General features: G+C 42.4%; 3 protein-coding genes across 3 annotated transcripts; all 3 read right to left on the bottom strand.

The window, feature by feature from the left end:
- Positions 1–213: 213 nt before the first annotated feature.
- LOC138617631 (bifunctional 3'-phosphoadenosine 5'-phosphosulfate synthase 2-like) lies at positions 214–10,287 on the bottom strand. Its single transcript, XM_069692777.1, has 12 exons — positions 10,190–10,287; positions 8,326–8,440; positions 7,986–8,221; positions 7,671–7,809; positions 7,357–7,475; positions 6,157–6,270; positions 4,962–5,073; positions 3,931–4,136; positions 3,542–3,677; positions 2,149–2,417; positions 1,810–2,039; positions 214–1,312 (listed from the first exon to the last, which is right to left on the bottom strand). The coding sequence occupies exons 1-12, from the start codon at positions 10,214–10,216 to the stop codon at positions 1,171–1,173; spliced, it is 1,845 nt and encodes a 614-aa protein (XP_069548878.1). The 5' UTR covers positions 10,217–10,287; the 3' UTR covers positions 214–1,170.
- A 1,864-nt stretch (positions 10,288–12,151) lies between these two features.
- LOC138617629 (multiple inositol polyphosphate phosphatase 1-like) lies at positions 12,152–19,215 on the bottom strand. The gene is made up of 5 exons (XM_069692774.1): positions 18,529–19,215; positions 18,247–18,441; positions 15,969–16,066; positions 14,824–14,954; positions 12,152–12,884 (listed from the first exon to the last, which is right to left on the bottom strand). The coding sequence occupies exons 1-5, from the start codon at positions 19,115–19,117 to the stop codon at positions 12,500–12,502; spliced, it is 1,398 nt and encodes a 465-aa protein (XP_069548875.1). The 5' UTR covers positions 19,118–19,215; the 3' UTR covers positions 12,152–12,499.
- Positions 19,216–21,784: 2,569 nt separating this feature from the next.
- Positions 21,785–26,233, bottom strand: LOC138617630 (multiple inositol polyphosphate phosphatase 1-like). Its single transcript, XM_069692775.1, has 5 exons — positions 25,662–26,233; positions 25,317–25,511; positions 24,667–24,764; positions 23,250–23,380; positions 21,785–22,823 (listed from the first exon to the last, which is right to left on the bottom strand). The coding sequence occupies exons 1-5, from the start codon at positions 25,957–25,959 to the stop codon at positions 22,439–22,441; spliced, it is 1,107 nt and encodes a 368-aa protein (XP_069548876.1). The 5' UTR covers positions 25,960–26,233; the 3' UTR covers positions 21,785–22,438.

Below are 26,233 nucleotides of genomic sequence, written 5' to 3'. Positions count from 1 at the left end.
GACAACATGCCGGGATGGACGACTGTCTCTGTGTCCGTCTCAGTGGGTGAAGTGGTCCTGATGAGTGCAGTCATCCAGTTTACCTCCTATCAGAGAAACCCAAAGTGACTCTACCCTTTTACATGCATTTACAGTAGCTCCTCATTCAGTTATTTTTTTAATTTTTTTTTATTGTGGTGGCGGTTTTTGCCAGCAGGTGGCAGCATTGTATTTTTTGGCTTTGCAGCCACAGACCCGCCACACTGTCCAAACGACCTTTAACCTCACAGATAGGTATGCACCTTGTACAGATAGAAGTCAGTGTAAGGTGTGTTGCATAACCAGTGGCACACAGACACAAATCACAGCATCTTGTTTAGGTTAAAGTACACAACATCGCCGTGTCAGATTTTCAATATCAAATAGTTTCCTTTATTACTGCATTTTACATATTCTGTCTTCTTAAAACTGCAGGTCTTTATGCCATGAATGCACAGAGCCACTTTATGACATCACACAAATCTCTGAGACATTTCAGGCGAACACTCGCAAGAAACAATTTCACTTTTATAATGTTGACATTTGAGAGAAAGGCACTTTCACGTTATAAAAAAAAAAAAAAAATCTAGGTAGTAATAATATGAAACATAAACACGATTAATTAATTAACGTCATCTATACATCTAAAATAAGTAGGCACCACATGTTGTGATAAAACTATGGAGTAACTTTCATTCAGGTCATACAATGAACTTGATAGAGTGATAATTTCCATGTTAAAAAGCTATAAAAAAAAAAGTGAAATCTACATGTTTTTTTCTCCTGCATCCTTCCGATATTACAAGTAAATATCAAAAATGATTTCCCGTCCTGGGATGTGCTCCTAAGCTTATAAAATACAAATAAAAAAAAGAATCTCTCGTTACCTTTAATTTATTAAAATACATACTTTAAGTTAATATGAATATAAACAAATAATGGATTTATAAATCACATAGTTTTATAGGAATCTAAAAATGTAACGTTTTGACTTCTTCAGTCATTTTGATTTGGTGAAGACAAACCACCTACCCCTACCAGAATGACTCACTACTTATAGTAAATCCATCCCACATGAAACACGCCTGATTTATAGTATGTATATTTCACCGCCTTGAAAAACCAACTGTTGACAGGTGAGCTGAGCGTTGATTACTTGTTCTTCTGAAGAGAGGTGTAGTACTCGACCAACACCTTCCAGGCCTTGGGGGCCATGAAGCCTTCAGGAGGATTCTCCCCGCTCCGGGCCAAGTTCCTCATCTTGGTTCCAGAGATGAACTCAAACTCAGCATGTCTAAGAGATTGCAGAGTGGGGAGCACGGATGGGTTATTAAGAGTCAATAATTACAAATGATATAATAATGACATCGATAAGACCTGCACAGCAAGAGACTAAAAGGTGAAAAAGCCATGCAGGGAATCTACAAGCGATGTATACGAGTCTCATACTTTATACAGTCAGAATTTGGTTCACATTTAATTTAAATAAAACATTTTGACTTAGAAGATTTGGGGCTAAAATGTGTCCAGGAAGACGTAATGTAATGCTGTATCACTGGTGACATGTTGTAATTCAAGAAAAATGGCACCTAAAGTACAGCAGTTCTTTTCATTAGTTACAGTGTTGTCTCAGCATCTTGCACTGGGTGAACACAGGACAACCACATCAGCATCATCGAGTAAACACATTCAACACAGGGGGGGGGGGGAGCGCTTTATTGTCGGGATCTCGCGACGCCTAAATGTCGATTGTAGTTTAGAAGAAAAACCTGCTCATCTTTCTCCACTCACCGCTCCGTGTCATAAAAGTCCATAGCCTTCTTGGTCTTGTTGTAGGCAGCTACCCTGAACGGGATGATCTCCACCGAGGTGAGGCCCGGGGCCATGGTGAGGACCTTGCTCCCATGGGTGGGTTCATACAAGTCCTGCTTAGTCTCTGGGTGAGGCATGCCCGCGGGGTCCCGGCCGACAATGTAAAAGTTTGCCCCTGCGATCATTCTGGCTCTGCAGTGCCACTGAACCTGGAGGAAATACAGGTTGATATTCAGTCACATACAGAGATCTTGTGGCTCGACGGTCGAGACCCGGGCCGAGTGTGAGACCTCCGGCTGAGCCTCCACCGCTCCTCACCTCTGTGGGTCCGGCATACATCATGGGTGAGGGGAAGATGGCGACAATGGTGCTGGCTGGGTCCAGGATGCCCTCCTCTAGTACAGCGGCGTGCTGCTTCATCCTCCACTCCAGAGGCACGTCGTCGTCTTTGGTCCAGCCACCGAGCGGGTGAAGTAAGAGAACTGGATTTTTGTATCCTCGCTCCAGCAGACGCCGCTTGGTGTCCTGCATAAGCAGAGCGTGGCCGTTGTGGACCGGGTTACGCAGCTGGAACGCGAATACCGCATCTAAGGAGGACAACACGGAGGATCATAAAATAATGTTCGCATGACAACGGTATTTGTCGTAATGTTTGAAAAAAAAAAAAAAAAATCACAGCTGCTTGCATGATCCGGCCAAGTTCCAAAATATGGGAAGGATATTGTGCGTTATAATAGCTGTCACAGCAAACATGCTCATCATGCCTTTCACATAAGTCAAATAAACTTGTATAATAAATTTGGCATCAAAATTGTTTGTGGTTCGTGTTAAAGGATAGACCATGTTGATATTCTATATTTCAATCCCATGAAAACACAAACACCAACAATCAATCGATCTTTCCGAAACGTGTTGTGCGAGTAGTAAAAGCTACTATATCTTTACAGCTTCACGTCACAGAGCTCTGCAGTTATACTAAAGCTCATTCACGAGTGAGACCTTCGGACTGAGTGACATCATCACCATGAACATGAGCGCTGTTTATTTTATGCCAAAACTTACACATACACCATCACAAATATTTACAAGCAACTAATTCTGCAGCAGAACATAGTCCCAGACAAATGCTCTACTTCCCTCTGTTGGACAAATGACTAATAAGAAAACAGCTGTTTCAGTTAATCATTTGGCCTTTTTTTTTTCTTTTTTTTTTAACGATGCAAATATATATTTCGGAACAGTTTCAAAATTCTCTCAGTGGGAACAAACAGGCTGTGGAAGTCGGACTGTCCACTTAATCCAAGAGCAGATCAGAACATGCTTTCACTGGTAATTACACTCAGTACTGAAAAACAGTACTACACTTTTATACAGTGTAGATGTATAAAAGAAAGGCTCTTGCGCACAGCATTCACACGCAGTGAGTGAGAGAAAGTAAAAACAGGTGATGACGTTTCATTGTTCATTACGACCCCCATGCAGCTTTAAAGTTACCATTTTACTTTTTCATCTGGTCCTTTGTCAAGTTCTTCTGAAAGACAAACGGTGCATTGCTAAATAAAACTCATGTTTATTTTTTCACCAGCTGCGATGGATATTTTATGATGGAGAAGTATGAATCATACCAGCAGCTACTGACAACAAATTGTGAGCCATTTTGACTTCCCTGACTGTTACTGCAGCTCAGTTTTTTTTTTTTTTTTTTTCTGACCTGCTTTCATGTCTTTGAACTTCTGCTTGAGCTCCTGTGGAGTAAGGCGGTACTGGTCCAGTCCATCGTTCCATTTGATTCGCTCCAGCACCTCCAGATCACCACCTACCAGCCAATCACCTCCCTCCATGACCATCTGCTCAAGACAATCACCAGAGAATACGACAGCAACAACAAAATGTAACTGAAAGTAGCATTGATACTGATGTAATGTTATTCTTGGGCTGGATTTACGTTTCATCTGCAACAAAACCCACAAAATCCGAAATTGATTGGGTGAAACGGTGACGAAGGTACCGGAGATCTTGCCGTCTGCAAAATCACGCCGGTATTTTTTTTGAAATTATAACGGCGCGTGTTAAAAGACATCTGATGGAACATCTCAGTACCTTGATGTACGGGTGCTGTGGGCAGGTGGTGCCCCATTGTCTGGCACAGCGCTCCTCCTTGCGGTGTGCGTAGAACTCGGGGTTCCTGAGAATCGCCACACGGGAACCCTGGTACTCCAGAGCTACAGCCGCACAGCCGTCCAGCTCCTGCTTGGTTTCAGCGCTGACGGGCAGGACGATGGGAACGGACAAGTTGATGGCCCCACCTGAGACGGAAGAGGAGGCACAGACCTTCATCGCTGAACCGACGGAAATATCATCACAGACGTGTATTTTGCGCAGTACCCTAAAAACGCACTCCCCGCTCACCACAGCGTGCCTCTCTAAGATTGTAAAGGCACAATTCATTTGAAAAAAGAAAAAAAAAAAAAAAAGGCTTCATTATAACCATAAACCCCGACGCGCAACACCTTAACAGCACATGTAGCAGTTAAAGGCGTATTAAAAGTAGTTAGCAAGTTCGAAAAGTTGAAATAATTCGCTAAAAGTAATGAAAAGAGTGAGATAGATGCCTTAAAGAAATGGATGTAAGGCTTAAATAGTTTGCTGAAAGGTAATGGGTATAAAGATAACTAAAATGAATGGCTGTAATGGCTAACATGTAGTTTTTTAGTTTTAGTTGGTTACGAGAACAGAATTGGATTTGTCAGTTAAGTACAGAAAGAAATCATGATCGTAGGCAGAAGCAATACAGTAATATAAAATAAAAAAAAAACTATTATCGTCCGTTGGAAGATAATGAAATAATTATGGCTGTATATCCCCGTATATGTAAATATGTTATGATTTATTGTCGTTTGAGGTAAGGACCGTTTACGAATCATTCGTACGATCTTTAGTCAATACGTGTTTTTGTCCTTTAAAAAAAACAAAAAAAAAACGAGTGGTATTATAACAATTTCTGCCATGAAACCCAATTTTGGTTGCCGTGATTCACAAACTGAATCTCAACTCGTCTGGATGATGCTGCCTTTGAGGACAGGGTGGAGTAGTGACAATGTCCTCAGGTCTTTAGCGTGGCGATCTCTTACCATCCAGCAGGTTGCCAAAGTGCAGGACCTGCAGGAACTCCCTCTCTCTCATGAAGCCCTTCAGAGGACTGGCCCAGCCTTCTGACAAAACATGCACCCACTGCAGATCCAACTGTGGACAAACGGAGACCCAGATTTAACAACACTTGACGGCATTTTGGTGCATCGGCCTCTACACCAACCGACAAGCCTGCAGTTACACTTTGGGTGAAGCTATCAAAGAATTGTGGAATTGGTGGATGGACGGTAGCAGACCGGGACAAAAACAGAAACGGCAAAATCAACCGCTTTCTCAGAGACGCAATATTAGCGTTGACCTTTTGACCTTTTTTTTTTTCTCCCCCCCATTACTGAAAGACCTTCAGAGGCAAACCATATAAAAGGCGCACTGTGCCGCGTTTGACAGAGACGTCGCTGCTGATCTACTTATGATCAATATATGAACTTCCTCACTCCCTTAGCAAGACTTTCTGAGGAAACATGTCGCGTTTACAGGTCATATTTGACCAAAACACAAATCACAGTTTTACACTTTTACTATTTCATAATATTCGTGGATGGCCTCACTGCATATTTATCACTTTCATTCGTCACCATTTCTTCCTGACGACACATCATTAATAGAAGGTGGTTAACAAGTACCAGATCCACCGAACTTTCTTGACTGAATGAACACATACTTCTGGCATGTCGCTCTCTCCCATACACACATTCGATTTCAGGAAATTAATCTCGAGACAAAACAAAAAATTTCAAATACAAAAAAACAAAGGGTGAAAAAAACATTCAGAAGAAAGTTGAATTCTACGTTGTTGTTTCTTTTTGTTTTTTTTATGTTCTACCCTGATTCGTTTATTTAAAAAAAAAAAAAATTAATGTTCTACCCTGATTCGTTTATCTTTATTTCAACAATGTTTGCGACGGCACTTAAAAACCTTCGGCAAGGAGGTGACTATGTTTCCGTCTTCCAAACTTTGACTAGTTGAAACCATCATTTACCTCCAGGACATTCACCTCAATGCTCATTTTGATAAAGCAGTCTTTTTTATGTCTTTATTGGTACCGTGGGGGCACATGAACATTGGAAGTCTGGCACCACGAGCAGCTCTCTGCCACATCCAGCTGCTCTGACCTCCCGCTTGTTCATTTGCTTTGTGATGAAAAAGAAGCCTGTGTGCTGAAGGGATGGAGGTACCTTGGTGATGTTGATGGTGGGCAGCGTGCTCGCATCAGCCACAGCAAGATTCAGCTTGTTCTCCGAAACAAAGAGTTCATTTACCTCCTCCATGATCTCGCTTGGCACAATATTCTACACACACACACACACACACACACACACACACACACACACACACACACACACACACACACACACAAAGGAGGAATATCAATATTCTGATCTGATAAAGTTGGTCATGTTTTGGCTTCGTTCAACATCTTCAGTTATTCAGTTTCATTTCAGATTTAACAATTAGAAGAAGACTCCTATTATTTGCTATTATGCTACATATTTTTTTTTACACACAGGAACACACAGGGTTACGCGTTGGCGAGCTAATTATACTCCAGTTTTTCCCAACTTTGTCACTTTGAAACAGAGTACGAAGTAAGTTGGATGTTGAGAGCTTTTAGAGAAACAGGCACTGGATTCACACCCCGCCCAGGAAACCCAACTCACGACTCATCATCCTACTGAAGAATAATTCGGTCAGTACCCTCAGGATGTTCTGACGTGTCACAACGTCATGTGTCGTTCAACGGAACAGATAACTGTTCAGGGGGATGGAAAGTTAACTGGTAAGTTATTTGGTTTTTATGTGCTTTCATTTCTCAATTGCTTCTTCCGATCGCAATCAAGTACATTTAAACACTTACGCGTCTGGTTTTGTGCATGTGATTCTACAGCGCAGGAGGCCCGAGAACGACACTGTGCGCAACGCTGCAACTTAAATCAAGTTTACATGTTTACTTTGTCAGCGGCCTTTCAGCAATGCCAGAGGCTTGGCAGCACAAGCAGTGTTACTTGTTGTCATTAAACAAATATGTGTTTAAAGATCTATCAAGGTTTTATTGTACTTTAATGTGAAAAGCCATGGGCGGGGTTTACACTAGCGTTTCCAGTTCTCCAGCTAATGGAGCCCCTCCTTTGACTGTGCTGAATTCGCTCTGCGATATGAAGCGGCTTGTTTAAAAAAAGGAACATTTAAAGAACCGCGAGCTACAATTTGTGTGCAGGGAAAATGTCGATCGTTACGGAGGTGTAAACTGACACCGAGCCTCTGTGAGATGCAACAGGTGCGGTGGGTCGTTCTACCGCTAACATCTGAGCCAATGTGGAGTGTTTGTTCGACCGCCTTTGGAAGAAAATCCCGAGATTGTAGTTGGTTACACCGACCTGGTCCCCGAGCAGCTCCAGCACTTGGTGGAGGCATTCGTTCACCGAGAGCTCCCCGGTTTTCAGAACGAGCTCTGGTGCCTCTGGACGCTCGTAATTGGAATCAATCCCAGTGAATCCTGGTGACAAATGTAAAACCATGAAAAGAATAAGCCACGGTGTTCTTATCTTAACTTCAGTTCGGTTAGAGACAGCATGATTGCGACATGAAGTGAACTGCCCTGCAGCCGTAGGGACAGGCCTGGCATTACTTTGAGTGGCGGCGCAATAAACACTGGGAGAAAGTTATTTGCAGCGAACATTGTCACGCAGACCTTTGATTTCTCCAGCACGAGCCTTCTTGTAAAGTCCTTTTACATCCCTGCTCTCACACACCTCAAGAGGTGCGTGGATAAACACTTCGAAAAAGGGTAGCCCGGCACTCACATGGATCTTCCTCGCCTCGTCACGATCCTGCGAAGGGAAAATATTTGACAGAAATGCATTTTTGATTTTAAGCAACAAACTTTTTCACCAAGCCCTTTTTAGTCCACCAGAAATCTGCTATAAATCTTTTGCCAGACGACGTTCATGCCGTCTGAACGGGCGGACAGAGTGCATCAACGCGTTGAGCGTAAATGTTTTCGGACCTTGCCGAAGGGCGAAATGAAACTGGTGATGCAAACAAGGCCGGCGTCAGCGAACAGTTTGGCCACCTCAGCAACCCGCCGGATGTTCTCCTCGCGGTCTTCAGCAGAGAAGCCCAGATTCTTGTTCAGGCCGTGGCGGATGTTGTCTCCGTCCAAAGAGTAGCAGGGGATGGCGTGGGACACCAGATACTCTTCTAGGGCAAAACTGATGGTGGTCTTCCCGGCACCGGACAAACCTAACGGGGACGGGATAGCGGCATCGGTGGATTAAACCAATCTACGGTTCCCGTGTGGCTGAAAAATGTAGCAGCTTCATGACCAAGACGACAAGAGATTTTACCCGTGAGCCAGATGGTGCAACCCCTGAAGCCCCCCCTGGTGCCCACGACCTGCCCTCTCTTGCTCCGGCTGACATGGTGGGCCTGGTACACCACGTTGGTCGACCTGTTGAGATTCTGAAATAGAAGTGCAGAGGCTCAGACGGAGGCAGACTGAAGTTCTTCTTACCTGTGCACACGGGTACACCGTCGTAGAAATGAGGCAAACAGGGATTCAATCGTCATCTTACCGTGCCACCTCAGCACCGATCCCGTTACCTATTCACACACACAGGCGCCCCACCTCTGCTTTGCCTGCCCTACTTCGCCTTCGAAACCTGCAGACAGATCTGTTATTGCACGAGTGCGCTGCTGGCTGTAAAAAAATGCAGCCTCGGACCAGATCCCGAAAGAGATTTACCGTCATGACGCGCGCACTAAACCCGCCGCGGAACTTTACGTGAGGATTTGAACTCACACCGGTTTTGAATGCCATTTTTTTTTTTTGAAGTGACAAAGCTGTGGATAAATGGGGGCTGTATTGACTTCCAGAGGGGAGGGGTGGAGGAGGGAGGCGTGGAAGGGGATGGAGGGAGAGTGGGGACTGACTGGACAATGTGTCCAGTGTGCTGCCTGCAGCCCAGCGATGATGTGGCAGTGCTCACGCCCGCACGTTCGCCCTCCTGCACCCGCTCTCCCTTCTTCCTCCCATCCTTATGCCTCTAACCTGTCCACCCAGAGTTTAAAGTAGTTCAACATAGCCAGACCCTGCTCGTTGCCCTCGCGCAACTCCCTCCATCCTCTGACAATCTGTGCTTAAAGAGCTCCCCCCCCCCCTTCCTCCTCTCCCCTTTTTTTTTGTTTTTGTTTTATATACAAACACAGCCTTAATTCTAAAAACGTGAGAAGATCACCCTACAAAGTTATGACTGTCTTTCCGAATACGGGTGTGGCACAATGTGAAAAAAAAAAAAAATGTACAGAGCCGTATAATGCGAGCGAGGCGCAGACGGACGGCACCTTCTCCCCCTTTCCCGTCGCAGCCTCCCGCCGCCAACATCGTATCTTCCCTCCCTCCTTTCCAGCGGTCAACTTCCTTTCAACGTGATGCATCTGGTGAGCCCGTGAGCGACGACTGCGCCCACCGTCCAGCGGCGCGTCCGCAGTCTCAGCAGCTCTGGAACCTCTCCCGCGAGACACGGACACACGGGCCGGTTTGTGGATGGAAAATACTGAGCGAGCTTAACGCTTCTACGGTATTTCCAGATTTCTCCTCCCTTTCTCCTTTGGGCGACTCCACGTGTGTTCTCCCAGTCGGCAGCATTCCTGTGCAGCATCAGTCTGCCTTTTCACAGTGGCTTCTTTCTCCTTCTTTCTCCCCCCTTCACAAGACACCCCATGTTATGAATGGGCCAGATTGACACGGTTACGTTACTACAACAACTGGCCTATTCAGAGTCAAGGCGAGTCTTATCGCCATCACACCTGGCAGTACGGTAAAGAGGCACACCAGTGAACATGAAGAGCTTTCAAGAAACAAGCCGGGGTTGTTTGGAAAGAAGAGGAGAGGAGGAAAAAATAAAAAATAAAATAAAAAAATAAAAAAAAAGGCCTCATCAAACTCAGTTAGAGAGAGTACCGTTAACAAGTAGAACATACAGCGGATAAATCAGAATTATTACTTGGTTATTAAGAAGACAAAATGTCCTGTTAATAATATACTTGGGAGTTTAACATCTCGGGCTGCTCTCTCTCTCTCTCTCTCTCTCTCTCTCTCTCTCACACACACACTTCGCTGCACTTTTGACAAACACTTTACGGCTTATCTGATGACAGCTTGAATGTCTGTCGCTTCCCCTTCTCCCGTTATCTCCGCCGTCTACTTACCGTACGAAGCTTTTTCACTCCGGACATGTCGGGACTCGCGTCAACACCGCCGACGGACTGCTGGGCTCGGACCGCTTCACGCGCACACACACACACACACACACACACACACAGACAGACAGACGCGCGCACGCAGTGCCTTTTTTTTTTTTTGGACGTGCCGGAGGGGAGCCTGCCGCTGTGACTACCAAAACTTTTTGGGGTAATCAAACGAGGCGAATGAGTGTTTAAAAAAAAAAAAAAAAGGGACTTTCAAGACACGTAGCATTCCGCTGGCCCGGCCCTCGGCCCTCCCTCCGCTTCCTCCGACGTCCAAAAAAAAAAAAAAAAAAAATCTGCATAATGTGCCGCGAACCAGCCAATACTCGAGCAAAACGACAAGACTGGACGAGCACTGAAACCGGCAGGACCGGGTGGGAGGTTGGGCATGAGATCCCCTTACAAGTGTCACCCAGCTGGCAACGCGTTAGGACGAATACAGCGTTAGACCAATTATTTTTTTTTTTATATAAAATAACATCACACGCAGGCTCGGGTTAATAAAACGATCCGAACCGTTAATAATTTTTTTTTTTTTTTTTTTTAAAAACACACAACCGTTAGGGTTCAAACCGGCAACAGGCTAACGGCAACTTTAAAGCTCGCTGACGTTTCCGTTACCGTAAAAACAAACTGCGGCCAGTTGAGTCTCTCCCGGTTGGAAAGCGCGTTTATTCAACCGGAAGTTGCCAAGTCTCGCGGAATTTATTAACCGAGCCGAGTTTAACGACAAAACCGGAGAGCCGCGGTAATAAACCCCCTGAAACACGAAGGTGAACGCGCACGGCGTCATAAAGTAGTTACGGTACCGATCAGTTTTGTCGTTAGTGAGGTTAAAAACATCGGCTGTGATTATAATGTGAAAATAATAATAATAATAATAATAATAATAATAATAATATGGCAATCCGCCTACTTTTGGATGTTTGACTTGAGCGAGTCACAACCAGCTTCAGCCATAATTCATCGAGCCACGGTGGATCTGAACAAACGTGATTTCCATGTGGAAAAAAACGCCTCCGGTGTTGACGAGTTGACAGATCGACACCAATGAGAGGCTACTTTCTAATAATTCATCCCTTATAATGGGTTTAATTATTATAATTAATTATCAAAAGAGTTTCCATCTCTCTAATAAACCACCCCGCCTGCCTTAATTAGTGAGTAAATCATCAAAAAAGGCTTTTAATCCATCTGGTCTACAGTTGTAAATGTCAATAAATGAATTGATTGATTATAGACAAGCTGGAAAACCGAACTTAACCAGCGGTGAAAAGTATTAAAGTAGCCTATATTTACTCAAGTACTTTACTAAAGTACAATTTTAAGGTAGGCTCCTTGATTTCCATTTGATGCTCCGTTAAATTTGCACCCCGCTTCACTTCAGAGGGAAATATTTTAGTTTCTGTTTCACAGCTTTGGTTACTTTTGGATAATAAAGAAGTTCAAACTACGGCCACCTGCAGCAGCTAAAAGAGGAACATGCAGCTTACACACAGATGCCTCACTCTTACATAATAGTCTTGAAAAAAAATTCCCCTCGGGGATTAATAAAGTAATTACCTACCTACCCTATATAATAATATGTTAGAGCAACCCAACCAGTTATTTTTGCTTTAATAGTAGGCTATACTTGGCAGCTTATACTTGTGTACTTTTACTTCAGTAGGAATTTTAATGCCCGACACTTGCGATAAGAGTACTTTTACATTGCTCTATTGGTACTTCTACTTACGTAAAGGATCTGTGTACTTTTTCCACCACGGTTCTTAATGTTGACTATTAAACGACCCCCTTAATCATTAGTACAACTATCAGGCTAGATATAATTAACCCACGCTTGTTGAAGTAATAGGAGGCACACATGGCAGTACACTTCACTTCAGATTAAAAAAAAAAAAGCGACTTTGGACGCAGAACATGTAAAATGTGTACACTGCAAAAATAAATTCTTTAATAGCTTGAAGTTGTGCAGTAATGCAAAGAAACCTTGCAAAACTAGGTAATCTTAGCAGCAGTAATACTGTCAGGGTGGAGGAACTTGAAATGTATTTCCTAGACTGGGATCACTGGATGTTTCACCAGATCTGCTATTATTAAACCTTGATAAAAGGCCAAGTTAAACATGGATGGGTCCGCGGTTTACCCGGGAGAAGCACTCGGACAACGACGCTCCGATTAAAAACACAGTGTTCACTCCATTTTGCAAATAAAACACGATAAAGCTGATATCACGTCTTCCTTTCGAGAACCTACTGAAACCCTGTCGGCCTAAACTTCCGCAGGGCGCTTAAACAGCTCACATTCAGCCTCAAAGTCGCAGCCTTGCAGCAGGTCCCCGTAGCGCTCCACAACGTCCCGGTAGCGCGGGACGGCGGCCTGCTGATCAGTCAAACCCGGGAAGGTCAGCGGCTTCTCGTTGAGCAGCGGCTGCAGTCGGAGGTCGCCCCCCCCGCAGTCGTACAGCACCAGGAGTAAGTTAGCCGCGTAGGGCAACATGAAGCTGGTGCGGAAGGAGCGCTCGGCCCGTGCGGCGTAGGCGGTGGACGTCAGGACGTCGTTGTCCCTGAAGAAGCCCAGCAGGGTGAGCAGAGGCAGGAGGGTCTCTGCGTGGCCGACCTGGACCGTCACGGCTTCAGACACCTGCCGGCCCGACCTGGTGCAGACGGCAATGCGCAGTTCAGTTAAAGGTGCAAACGCTGAGTGAGCTGTTTTGACAACCCGTAAGACTACATCTCGTTAAAAAAAAATACCGCGAGACGCAGTCCCGGGTCGATCCGACGACCCCCGGAATCAATCGGCAAAATTTCTCCCGAATCTCACGGACAGGTATTGATATGAAACTCGGTGCCGGTGAAACGATTAAGTCAGTTAATCAGTTTGTTTGATCGCAAGAAAGTTCAGTGAATCATTGAAGACATCTTATAATCTAATGCGGGGGTGTGGGGGGGGGGGGGGGTGGACGGAAAACATTTATGGGTTAATTGGACAAAAGACATTTGGCATTGGGTATTTTTCTGTAACCATGTTTTTGACATTTTGTTAAACTAAACCATGTTGAAAGAATATTTGAAGGGCCAACGAATAATGAAAGTAACTGTCGCAGCCTTTTCTATTTCTGGCCCGGCGTTTATTCAGAAACGGATTTTGTTTACAGAGAAAAATTGATGACCAAGGTTGGAAATTTAAAGCGCAGAACAAATAAAAGTGTCTACGTGCATTTAAGTGACCGGGTAACCGTCCGGGAGTGTCAGATTTGTGGAGACCAATTCAAGAACAGCTCACGCTGATGAAGTGAAGTCTCTTCTACGGCCTGGAAAAATCAACACTGTAAATGGACCGCAATTACCGAGGAAGAACTGTGGACTCCTTCGGTCTGCACCGGTACACAACTCGCGGTTCGAGTTCTTCGACGAGTGACTACCGCACTTTGATTTATAATTTTTGGGCGTGCATGAAAAAAATGCACCGTTCAAACAGGAAGGCGACGCTGTCCTGCAATGACGCAACGGCCAAACTACGCCACAAGAGAAAATAGCTTCAACAGTTAATATTGTTTTATAAGCGTGTTTGTTTACAAACAGAAACACTCGGTTGTTGTTTCCAGAAGCCAGAAACGCAGGCAAACGTACGGAGCGGGAAATCAGTTCTGAGGCTTTCAGTCACCTGTTTCTTATTACGTTAGATCGCATATTCATATTCGGCAATGTGCAGACGCTGTCATTTTAATGGCCCCATCAGCCTCAGTTCTTGTCAGCAATGATGCACATAGACATTAATGTGTGCGGGATGGCTTAAAAAAAAAAAAAAAATACATCAAAGTTATTATTTTCAATCTGCCAATTACTTTATTGATGAATTGTGATTGCAAATGGTAAAAAAAAAAAAAAAAAAAAAAAAAAAAAATCTGTTACATGTTCCCAGATTTGAGTGTTATGTTTTGCCTGAGTAAAAGTCAAAAGATGTTCAATTTGATATGAAATAAAGAAAAGCAACAAATCACCCTCACTGGAGAGGAATGTTTGTTGTTGTGTTTGGTGTTTATCAACTAACGAACTAAATCATTTCAGCTCTTGTGAAAAGTTGAATACATGCAGTGTCCTGTTCTATAACTCTGTGTCTCCCATGAAGTCCGAAAATAATTATGAATTGATTGTACAAACAAGAGTTGTCTGTGAATCCAAAGCCTGATATACCTTCATAAATAGACCACAAATAATGAATCTATAATTAAATGTATTAAAAAAAAAAAAAAATACATTACCCTGGCTTTGTTTTAATGAACATAAGGACTGTATTTCATTTTGAGTCGATCCCACGTGCGCTGTCCTGCAGCTGCTGCTGTAACGACTAATACAAAAAAAATGTGCTGATCCTCGGCTGAAAAAAGTCCCAAAGTAAACATCAGCAAGTTTTACATCTGCGGTGGGAACTAATTGTTTTGGGAGAGCCAAAGACAGGGAAAAATAATGTTGGACAGTATTGAGAAATAAGTATATCACATTGCGGGTTATCTTTTGTTCCGTGAGTATTAATAAAAAAATAAAAAAAATAAGAAAATGTAGTAAGAGTGCAACCATTGAGGCTTTACTCACTTGTTCTCCTCGACTGCTTTGTTCAGACGGCTGAACACATCGTGGAAGAGGATGCAGCTCGACTTGCTGTTAATATCGTATCCGTAGGCCCTTTTCCAGTATTGCTTCAGATCACTGGCGTACTCCACAACCTGTCGACCCAGATAGAATAAATCAGCACTAGATCGAAAGGGAAGTGGGCTTCATGACCCAAAAAAAAAAAAAAAAAAAAAAAAAAACCCAGAACAATAGCGATCCGTGTCAATCTTTCATCGTGCAAGGTAACATTTCAGGCTACCTGAGTGTTGGGTCAGCGTGTAACACAAGACACAGAACAGTCTTTGTGACCGTTTCCCTGTGAATAATGACTGTGGCAGAGCAGAGAAAAACAATCTCCCTCTGACTCGACCCGCAAAGGTTTCTTCTCTTTTTATTTACTGTAATTCTTTCTTGCTTTGCTTTTTGTTCGCTGTAATTATTCACGACACAGAAACTATACAAATCACTCAGCAATAAGAAATGTAACAGATGTGACACAGGGCATCTAGCTCCAATACATTTGCAGCCATGCTTTTAAATCCGGGATTAACCCCCCGCCCCGAAACAAACAAGCATTGCTGGACTGTTGTTTCTTTGTTGGGATCGTTCCTCACATGATTTGGGGTTCAAATTAGACAAAAACAGTCTGCTTGAGTTGCTTTATTCTTGTTTCTTCTTTCCCCTTAAATATTATGTAAAAGAATTCATCCTCTCTGTTTCTGTCTCGATTTTCTGTTTCTCACAAGACCTGCTAGTGATAAATTTTGGCAACATTTTAGAAAATCATCTCCTCTTACATATTTTACTCCTTATGCTAAAAAGGCCTCCGAATAAATCAATACGATGCAGTATGAAAAAAAAAAAAAAAAAAAAAAAAAAGCCAAAGATATAGCACTGATATGGACATTTTTGCATTCTGATTTTCAGTGTGTCAGTTTGTGGGCGAAAACATTATATGCGTTCACGCTGTGATAAATTATGAATAGTGAATTTACCTAAAAGACACGGTCAAGGTTACTGTCCCATAAACATCCATAACCTTTATGGTGGAATCTTTTACTTGCATACTCTCCAAATTGAGTAAATGAATAATTGATGACACGGCTGTATGTAGCTGATGCTCCTACCTGCGCATCGACCTCATCGAAGAGCTGACACCATGGGGAGTTCACGGTCTTGATGGCAAACTCGTAAGCACACAAGTAAAATGCAGCTTCTGCCATATCTGCAGGAAAAAGATAATAATAAAAATGTTAATAAGGAGTGAACTCAGGCAGCAAAGCACAAGAACTGAAAGCAGGAATCGACATCGTTTTTTTGTTTTTTTATTGAAAACATAATATGTGCGTTGCTTAATTGATGTTCAGCTTTCAGGATCCTGTACTTCAGTAAAAGTACCGATAGGTCCATCCACAATATACCGTCACAAGTCCTGTATTCAAAATCCTACTTGATAAATAAGAAACAGGTAATATTAGAAAGAATTAAATGAACCCGACGAGAAGAACTTTTGTCTTTCTGTCCCCTTCAGCCAGTGAACGTAATTATAAAAACACTGTCAACGTGTGGCTGCTGCTGCAGTTAGCATTGTGCTAAACCGGAAGTTAGCCTGTGTACATCTCTGCCCATGAAGCATGCTTAGTATTGCATGCAGTACGCACGGGAATGTCTCACCAGACATCAGATTAAAACGCTCTGCACACTGTAAAATACAGAAGGATTTATCAGACAGCGGTAGGTTTAATCAGCATTGTGTGAAGTGGTTCGGCTTGAATCTAACGGATGTTCTTTTACATGCAAAAGTCCCACAACAGTTTTAAAGCATCAAAATTGAAAGTACAATTATCAGTAGTTTTATATACTGTTGGGTGGTTTACTGAAATCAGGGCCCCTCCAAAGGTTCAAAAGATAAATCTGAGCAGTTGTGAAATACTGAATGAGATATAATGTAATGTCATTGGACGTCAGACTGTTACTGAAATGAAACCATGTGAGACTTGCTACCCACTCAGAGACATCTGAAAGGAGCCCCAAAAACATTAAGAGGTCACAAGGAATCATCAGTATCAATATCAGGAATATCATGTAATCTTGAACAATTTGTAATCTGATCAAGTTTTTAATGTAAAGTGATTCCAGCTGTAGGATAAATGTAGTCATTTGAAATAGTACAATATTTTCCCTCTGAATTGTAGTGGAATAGAAACACGAGGTATGGAAACCATCAAAGTACCTAAAAAATAGCACTTAAATATATTGAACTTAAATGAAGATATTTTCTACCACTGACCAGTTTTGAAGCCTGGGATAAACAGCTGTGTGAACACTGACTAAAGCTCAGTGAATCACTAGATGGCACAGATATGTTTCACATTAGAAAACAGCTCCACCTACTGTGAAAATGATGTCACATGCAGTATTCCCCAAATCTGACCACATGTTTTGCATTTAAAATGTCATAGGATGCATTTGGACTGGTGACCTGTCAAGGGTGTATCCTGCCTTCACTCAAAGTGAGCTGGGATAGGCTCCAGCCCCCTAGAAATGTCCTGGAAAAGAACTTGCATGTAACTGTAAATTCACTCAGACCTTCCGAGTGAAGATCATGCAATACGGTAAATAATCATTGGGAAAATTTACACTTTTAAATTCTGAAGGAAAAATCACAAAATGTCAGCAACGGTGTGCCGTTTCAATAAAAGTTAATTAAACTCCAATACTTTGTCTTTGCTTTTCCTGCACTTAGGACCAAATTATGTGTTGTTGTTGTTGTTTTTTTTTTAACAGAAAATCTTTAAAGAAATGATGGTTTTATTCGTCCCCACTTCAGAAACTGGCGACATGGTGTGAGCAAACGTTGGAGGTCATGGTGAAGTCCAAATAAATCAGAGTAACATACACAGCAGGCTCAACAGCCCCGGATCAGGGCTACAGATACATTAAGTACAATACAACTTCATTGGAGGAATGTAAGTCAAGTCATTTCCACAGGTACTGCTCTCACTCTGAATTAAATAGTTGTACTTCCCTTGATTATTTCCATTTAATGTTGCTTTTTACGAGTCCACTATTTTCATTCGCATGGCGCTCACAGGGTGCATTTTCCTACATTACATTGTGTTTGGTCAAATTACAGCAAACCTCCTGTCATACAGAAAACCTGGGGCCAGGTAATAAACCAACACAGAAATATTGCAGGGTGTCTGGTTCTGACAAATATAATTGAACTACTATTTGAGCAGCAAATGTAATTCAATCCGACCATGCAAAACCCCTTTAAAAAAAAATAATAATAATAATAATAAAAATCATTTTACGATGTTATGATTGCTGTCTATATTCCCTCCACTAAACGCTCAGCGTGCACACAACACACTCAGAAGGTAGTGTGTTTGCAGAAATTACCATATGTGATGAGATTGTACGGGACACCGAGGCGGTCTGCGATCTTCTGCTGGACCCTGTTCATCTCTGGCCCCTGCTTGAACTTGTCCAACTCTGTCATAGCCGACGGGTTGTTGTCAACTTCCTGCAGGAACCTGTTGCACTGGTCAAAGAACCTCATGAGAGCATCATTCACTGCATGCTCAAACTCCACATCTGAAAATCAAAAAGGAACAGGTTACACTGAACATGCACCAGTGGAAAACCACCGTCTGGTCGTCGTCGTCATCATCATGGTGGTACCTTTAATAGCCCACAGCTCTGTCAGTCCTGCCTTGAAGGACAGCGTGCTGTTGACACATCTGTGCTTGGAGCTGGTGATGAAGTTGACGAATCCACCTCGAAGCTTCTCCTCCGAGATCAGTGAGGGGAACAGCTTCGACAGCCTGACGGCCAGATGTTTGTGATCGTTCACACCTTTCTGGACGAGTCGGCCGTCCATGTCCTCGGTGTACCACATCGTCCACTGCGTCTGGATTTCACGCAGCCAGCTCTTTTTGGACGGGGCGCTGCTCTGGACCAGTTTGTACAGGTTCTGCATCTTCTTCACGTTTTTGCTCGTCGGGTATCTCGTGCCGTGTCTTATTATGGCAGTCAGATGGATTTCCCGACATTGTGCAGACGGAGGCTGCAGGATTGACCTGTTTACAGCGAGTATGTCCTCTCTGAGATACGGGTTCACTTCCTCATACCTCCCTTTCGTGCTGAAATATTTGGCGATCGCCGGTATATCTGGATCGTCCTTCGAATTCAAATCGCTCCGGAAACAGCTCGTAAAAACAATTAAGGTGGTGAAATAAATAACGACGATTTTCCATAATATGATCGGCATGACAAAGCTTGCGTGTGAGGCCGTGTGCAGAACCAAAACCGTGTGACGTTGTCCATGTGGGACTGTCCAACCAATCCGTCACGTAGCAGGACGCAGCTCCCTGAAATCTGAAAGCATCATGGCCGTTTTAAGATATCCATGATGGCCATTAATGTTGGTAGGATTACTTTTCAAATGTAATAGATTACAGACAGTTACCCTGTTAACGATGTACCAAGTAAAGCATCTTTTTTAAATTACGTCATCACAGTTGTGTGACTTATTGCATGCAATTACTTTTCTAAGAAATGTTTTAAACTGGGCAATAAATCTACTGTCCAGTTTAATATAATTATAATAATAATGATAACAGTGATAATTATAACATTATTATTTTTATATAATTAATATATATCTTTGCATGGCATCTTTCACACAAGAAATGCAGCACAAAGCGCTTTTCAGCGATTACATGCATTGTTTCACATAAAAACAGATAGAAAGGGACATAAAGCATGTTAAAATGTGATTTTAAAATATAAAAAAGAAATATGCATAAGAACACATAAAATAAACACAAGATAAGCAAATTATTCACCCCTCTCCCTTTATCACACGAGCACACCCGTATCCAGCACCAGCACTTTATAAAAATAGACTCAGGTACAATCTTTGCACTATGAACTCGCATTTGCACTACATCGTACATTTATATATCATAGTCAAGCGTCACTGTGGCTGTTGTCTGTTTTTATTGCTACATATTTATACTTTTCTTGTTTTATCTTTTTACCTTTGCACACCGTGGGACTCTGAGAAACAATATTTCGATCTCTCTGTATGTGTTGTACATATGGTGGATTGACAATAAAGTTGACTTTGACATGACTTTAACACAGGGTACTAATATTCTCTGTAGAAGCCAAGGATATGTACCTTGGTTGACATCAGGGCGCTGCTGACATCATCAATAGAATGTGTTTGTTGTTATACTCATGTGACTGTCAGACCCCAAACGAGAACATAGCTTCCTAAATTAGAAGTTACTGTGAGATCAGGGACCACAGATTTGACCGCTTTTCTAACACATCTGCGATCTGTTAGACACATTCTGACAGCAGAAGCTGCACCATGTGAAGGGTGATAGATTTTTAAAACAGCTGGTGCAACCCAAATCATCCAAAATCCGCAAATGACAACTACCTTTTATCCTCCTCAATTTTAAAATGTCACCTAATGAGGAGGAGTTTTATAGTACGAACAGCATTCAAGAAACTAACGTAGTATAAATACCGTCAGCTAAATTAAATGTATCAGTAGTAAATGTACTCGTTCACAGCAGCAAACCAAGCCATTCATAGGACTTACACTCAGATTGCATAACAGACTAATGGACATTGCCCATTGAGTCTGTTTAATCAAATCACTGCTACGTCTCATGCCATGGCTATAAGGGGGCCTTTACAACTTGAAATCACTTTAGGAAAGTTAGTCCTGCAACACTGGGTGATTCACCTTGTGGTATGCTTTGGAATGGTTTTATTATCTCTTCTACAAATACATTAGTTTGATCCACCCCTAATTTATTTTAGTTTGACAGCGCTGTGCCGAGTTTCAATAAATACTTTATGAGATCAAAGTAACACTGTAAAACATGGCCCTGGAGTCAGAGTGCATTGTTAGGTTCATGACACATCTGCACAACCAGAAGAAATTTACCTGAAGTGTTTAAAGTAAAGTATTTGTTTGGAGAAAATCAACACTGCGACTGATAAATTGTTGTGTTTCTTTTACACTACAACTCTGAGGGCTGAGATGAACCATTTGAGATATTGAGAGGGGAAATGCCTCTTTGGTGGAACTCCATCTGAAGCAGGACACAAGGCTGGATAAGCATATTGCAAACCAATGATGCGTTCTTTTTTAGAAGCCTATTATACATAAGATTTTAGTTTGAAAAGTAACTAATGCTCTCAACTTCTCTCTGATTGTAGTGGAGTTTACATATGAAACAGTTCAGACTTTGTAGTATTTTGAGTAAATGACTTTGTTACATTCCACCCTGTTGCTCTCTTCTTTGTAATCCGTCTCTAACGCGTACCCTGCTTGGTAACGCATATTTTCTTCACTATTTTGCCATTTAGTATACTACCTAAGTAAGTTATACATGTGAGTCACTTTTCAGGTGATTTTCATCAAGTTAGAGTTGCAAATAGATATAAACTACAGTTTTTCATGCTACATTTTTGCATTCTGCAATATCTCCGACATTCTCTCACATTTTGAATACAGAGCTTAAGCAAACACATTAGTGCTCCCTGAAAAAGATGACTGGGCGCTGCAATGTGTAGGAAAACATAAAAGTGTTGCATTTTCACTGTGGGAGCAATGTTTATTCTATTTTACAAAGACATGTAGCCTTGTGCAAAACTTAATGTTCACAATAAAGCCATTAGATGCCACTCTGCCCTTTTGGGTGTTCCCACGCTGAGAGGTGTTAGAGAGGAGATGGCACGAGAGCAGAAGAGGAAGTGTAGAGGCTTCTGTGCAGTTGATTCATCTGTGCCCACAAGTCATTTGAGAAAGGAGTAGGTATGCTGCAATTGTTATCGCTGTACAAAGACATTGAAGGATGCTCATTCACATGTTAGTGTAGAAGTACAGAGTGTGGTGTTTGCTGCCGATGATGAGTTAATTGAGCTGATGTTTACAGAGTCTGTTCACGTGCACAGATGCATGTGGAGCGTGAATCTGACACTTTCTAAAACCATTGGAAATAGATGTTATAGAAATGTATTGTGGCATCATTTACGCTCGGGGACATTTAATGTGTGAGCATGGTATTGTTATGCCTGGTATGTAATGGCCTATTTTTGAGGTGTTGTGCTGGATTATTTTGTGTCAGCAGAAACGTTCACCTCAGTTGCTTATGCATTTAGTGTGTGCATTGAGTGTAAGCACTATTTTATGCATTCAGATTATGCAGTAGTTCATGCATCATTTTATGTATTGATTCTTGTATACAGGAAATATGTATTGAGTCTATGCACTGTCAATATATTGCATTTTTGCACGGATTTATGCAGTAAATTTATACACTGTGTTTATGTATGAGGCTCAGGCATTAGCTTGTTTGACTGATTTAGATGTGTTCATGCACTTCCAGTTAGCCTAGGATTATAATCTTTGTTAACCTTCTTTCATTCGAATACTCCAAATCAATTCAACCCTACTCTCATGTTCCGACAGCAGTCGAGAAATAAAGAGCCTTGATTACAGTTTTGGGTCCCGTGTCATTTAAATTGCACAAGGCTCATTTGGGAGGAGAAAATAACTGTCTGCCTAAATTTGAGCAGGACGCTTAAACAGCTCACATTCAGCCTCAAAGTCGCAGCCTTGCAGCAGGTCCCCGTAGCGCTCCACAACGTCCCGGTAGCGCGGGACGGAGGCCTGCTGATCAGTCAAACCCGGGAAGGTCAGCGGCTTCTCGTTGAGCAGCGGCTGCAGTCGGAGGTCGCCCCCCCCGCAGTCGTACAGCACCAGGAGTAAGTTAGCCGCGTAGGGCAACATGAAGCTGGTGCGGAAGGAGCGCTGGGCCCGTGCGGCGTAGGCGGTGGACGTCAGCACATCGGTGTCCTTGAAGAAGCCCAGCAGGGTGAGCAGAGGCAGGAGGGTGTCTGCGTGGCCGACCTGGACCGTCACGGCTTCAGACACCTGCCGGCCTGACCTGGTACAGACGGGGAAAATCCGGTTAATAATTATATATATTATTATATATATAATAATAAACACTGAAGCTGTGTTTAGTGTTGGTAAAACACAAAGGAACACAAAACATTTTCAGCAACGATGATAATACAGTCTATTCCAAGTAATGTCTGGGTTGTTACAGAAGTGCCTTTACCTTGTAAGACATCTTTGCAATACATTTAAACTCATCTTTTGATTGATGGTTTCTAATTATTTTTCATCAACATGGTAAAAACTGCAGACAGCTTGCTAAGAGAAAAAAACAGAACAACCAAGATGAAGGAGCCGGCAGATAAAAAACTGTAATCCTGGAAATGATTCTATTTATTCCACTGACGGTTTTCATTGAGGACTTCGGCAACCTACATTAGTTGGGACGGCAGGCCATCAAAACTCCACTTACTTGCTCTCGTTGGCTGCTCTGTCCAGCCGGCTAAACACATCATGAAAGAGGTTACAGCTCGACTTGCTGTTGATATCATAACCGTGGCCTCTTTTCCAGAATTCCCTCAGGTCACTTGCATACTCCAAAACCTGTTGAACCACATAATTCAAAGCAAGCCTGTATGATATATGGGTGGGCTTTACATGAACACTTATGCAATATGAATGTCCCTAAATAACAATCTGTTAGTTTTGTATTTGTGGAGGTAACTTTTAAGATCGCCTGAGTTTTAGGTTATAGCTAACTTCAAAACACAAAACGTTCTTTTTTTTAAAAATTTTATATGAACAATGTCAAAGTGTTTCTCAAAGAATGAATAGTGTGACAAAGCAGAGAGGGTTGAGACGTTTTCTCCTTCCTTTCTTTCTTGGAAATATGTGACAGGATGGCTCGATCGATGACTGTTCTCATGTTGAGGGTGCTGAGGACCTCTGAGCTAGGATTTGAGAATGCTGTTTTTTTTTTTTTACTCTGTGTTGTTTGTGTTTGTTTATTCAACAGTTGGTGTAGTTTCTGTACTCTCCTGTGCCTGCTTGTTGACCTAAATGCCCCAGAGGACGGCACGAAGTGCCCGTTTGATCGGCTGCAGTGCTTCTGTTTTTATTGCGTGCCACTTTCTTGCTGACCTTATGAAAAATAAGCTTTAAATCCAAAATGTAGAGGTTCTGCTTTTGAAAAATAGCATCTACCTCTTTCTCTTTTTGGCAAATTCCCAGAAACGTACCCATGTTAAATATGACCAATATATATGTGGAAAAAACAAAACAAAAACATCCTCTTCCACACTTGGTGTTGAAGAGATCTACAAATAAAGCAATTTATCTGTAATGTTGAAGTAGGAAATACATCTGCTGCAAAAGTTGCAGAGTATAGACATTTTAGGAAAAGCAGAGGTTTAAACAATACATGAATCATGTTGATGCAGATATAGATCTTTTTTTTTTTTTTACAGTAGACCTTTGGTTTGCCTTAGCAGATAAAGCACAGGTGTAATAAATAACATTAAAAAAAAAACTGTATTCCATTGAGGGGAACCAGTCACACTCAGTGGAGCTGAGCTTTCAAAATTGGCCTCAACTTTGCTTTTCTCCGCGACAATAATTCAAAATGTCTTCTGTGTGGATGATCTATTGTTCATGCCGGCTAATGATGTTACTTGGACACTTGGATAGAACAAAGTCAGCGTTATTATTAGTGGTAACACCTTTGCTTTTTCTAGTACAACAGGGATCTGTGAGAAAAAGGCCTGTTGCACTGGAAAACATCCCATTTGTTAATCCTCCCTAATAACCCTAAATATCTCATGGCTACTGTAATCAGCCTCATAAACATCATAACCGGGTTAATACATATAGTTGACCGCTGACGCTCTTACCTTTGCATCGTCCTCATCAAAGAGTTGACACCAGGGGGAGTTCACCGCCTTGATGGCAAATTCATAAGCACACAAGTAAAATGCAGCGTCGGCCATATCTGCAGGAAAATGTGAAGTGGTTCAGTGAGACAGGCTATAAAAAAATATATATATATTGGTTCTTCAAAAAATACGCTTGCAGAAGAAATAGGAAGCACTCAGAGACCGCATACTTCCTCTGAGAAATAATTCTGCTCGTAACAGTTCCTTGGAAAGTATAGTAGTTTATCACAATCTTAAAATTGAAGATAATCAAATAATTTCAAAGCTCATGACACTAATGCGACATGAAAAGGCTTACTACAACTTGTTGGATAGGTCTCAGAGACAGCTCCACCTAATGTGGAACACAATCACTGAGATGTTCAGCACAATGTCCGCCCCATTGACTACAATTAGTTTGATAAATAGCCAATATGAAATCAATGAGATATTTCGGAATCAAAAATTACTCAGGAAAATTCAAAAATTACTCTAGACCTGAGATACATGCAGTCAGAAAACCAGTGTGTCAGACCAGTGACTGAGTGGATCTGCGGGAGTTTTGGTAAAGGCTAAACGCTCAGCGTGCACACAACACACTCAGTAGGTAGTGTGTTTATAGAAATGACCATGTGTGATGAGACTGTACGGGACACCGAGGCGGTCTGCGATCTTCTGCTGGACCTTCTTCATCTCTGGCCCCTGCTTGAACTTTTCCACCTCTTGCACAGCTGACGGGTTGTTGTCAACTTCCTGCAGGAACCTGTTGCACTGGTCAAAGAACCTCATGAGAGCATCGTTCACTGCATGCTCAAACTCCACATCTGAAAATCAAAAAGGAACAGGTTACACTGAACATGCATCAGTGGAAAACCACAGTCTGGTCGTCGTCGTCATCATCATCATCATCATCATCATCATCATCATCATCATCATCATCATCATCATCATCATCATCATCATCATGGTGGTACCTTTAATAGCCCACAGCTCTGTCAGTCCTGCCTTGAAGGACAGCGTGCTGTTGACACATCTGTGCTTCGAGCTGGTGATGAAGTTGATGAATCCACCCCGAAGCTTCTCCTCCGAGATCAGTGAGGGGAACAGCTTCGACAGCCTGACGGCCAGATGTTTGTGATCGTTCACACCTTTCTGGACGAGTCGGCCGTCCATGTCCTCGGTGTACCACAACGTCCACTGCGTCTGGATTTCACGCAGCCAGCTCTGTTCACCTGAAGCATTGTGCAGGACGATGTTGTACAACTGCTGCATCTCCTTGATGTTTTTGGTCGTCGGGTATCTCGTGCCGTGTCTTATTATGGCAGTCAGATGGATTTCCCGACATTGTGCAGATGGAGGCTGCAGGATTGACCTGTTTACAGCGAGTATGTCCTCTCTGAGATACGGGTTCACTTCCTCATACCTCCCTTTGGTGTTGAAATATTTCGCAATTACTGGTATACTTTGATCATCCTCGAGCAGCACGTAATCAAGTAAACAGCATAAGACGATAAAGGAATAAAGCACAGTAAATATCCAATTAAAA

Source organism: Brachyistius frenatus, unplaced genomic scaffold, assembly GCF_029030835.1.
Source record: "Brachyistius frenatus isolate BFR_SWC_R1_liver_20210118 unplaced genomic scaffold, ASM2903083v1 Contig_13, whole genome shotgun sequence".
Lineage (NCBI taxonomy): Eukaryota > Metazoa > Chordata > Actinopteri > Embiotocidae > Brachyistius > Brachyistius frenatus.
The sequence above is the reverse complement of the archived record's forward strand: the minus strand, read 5'-3'. Positions and strand labels throughout refer to the sequence as shown.

What these genes read in the sequence shown, in the direction of transcription:
- LOC138617631 (XM_069692777.1), bottom strand. Translation starts at nt 10,216, where the DNA reads ATGTCCGGAGTGAAAAAGCTTCGTACG. An exon ending in TTGCACCATCTGGCTCACGG is followed by an intron (nt 8,222 to 8,325) that starts GTAAAATCTCTT and finishes CGTCCCCGTTAG; the next exon opens with GTTTGTCCGGTGCCGGGAAG. An exon ending in GACTTTTATGACACGGAGCG is followed by an intron (nt 1,313 to 1,809) that starts GTGAGTGGAGAA and finishes GCAATCTCTTAG; the next exon opens with ACATGCTGAGTTTGAGTTCA.
- LOC138617629 (XM_069692774.1), bottom strand. Translation starts at nt 19,117, where the DNA reads ATGCCGATCATATTATGGAAAATCGTCGTTATTTATTTCACCACCTTA. An exon ending in GTACAATCTCATCACATATG is followed by an intron (nt 16,067 to 18,246) that starts GTAATTTCTGCA and finishes TTTTTCCTGCAG; the next exon opens with ATATGGCAGAAGCTGCATTT. An exon ending in TCGATGAGGTCGATGCGCAG is followed by an intron (nt 14,955 to 15,968) that starts GTAGGAGCATCA and finishes CTGGGTCGACAG; the next exon opens with GTTGTGGAGTACGCCAGTGA.
- LOC138617630 (XM_069692775.1), bottom strand. Translation starts at nt 25,959, where the DNA reads ATGCAGCAGTTGTACAACATCGTCCTGCACAATGCTTCAGGTGAACAG. An exon ending in GTACAGTCTCATCACACATG is followed by an intron (nt 24,765 to 25,316) that starts GTCATTTCTATA and finishes ATTTTCCTGCAG; the next exon opens with ATATGGCCGACGCTGCATTT. An exon ending in TTGATGAGGACGATGCAAAG is followed by an intron (nt 23,381 to 24,666) that starts GTAAGAGCGTCA and finishes GTGGTTCAACAG; the next exon opens with GTTTTGGAGTATGCAAGTGA.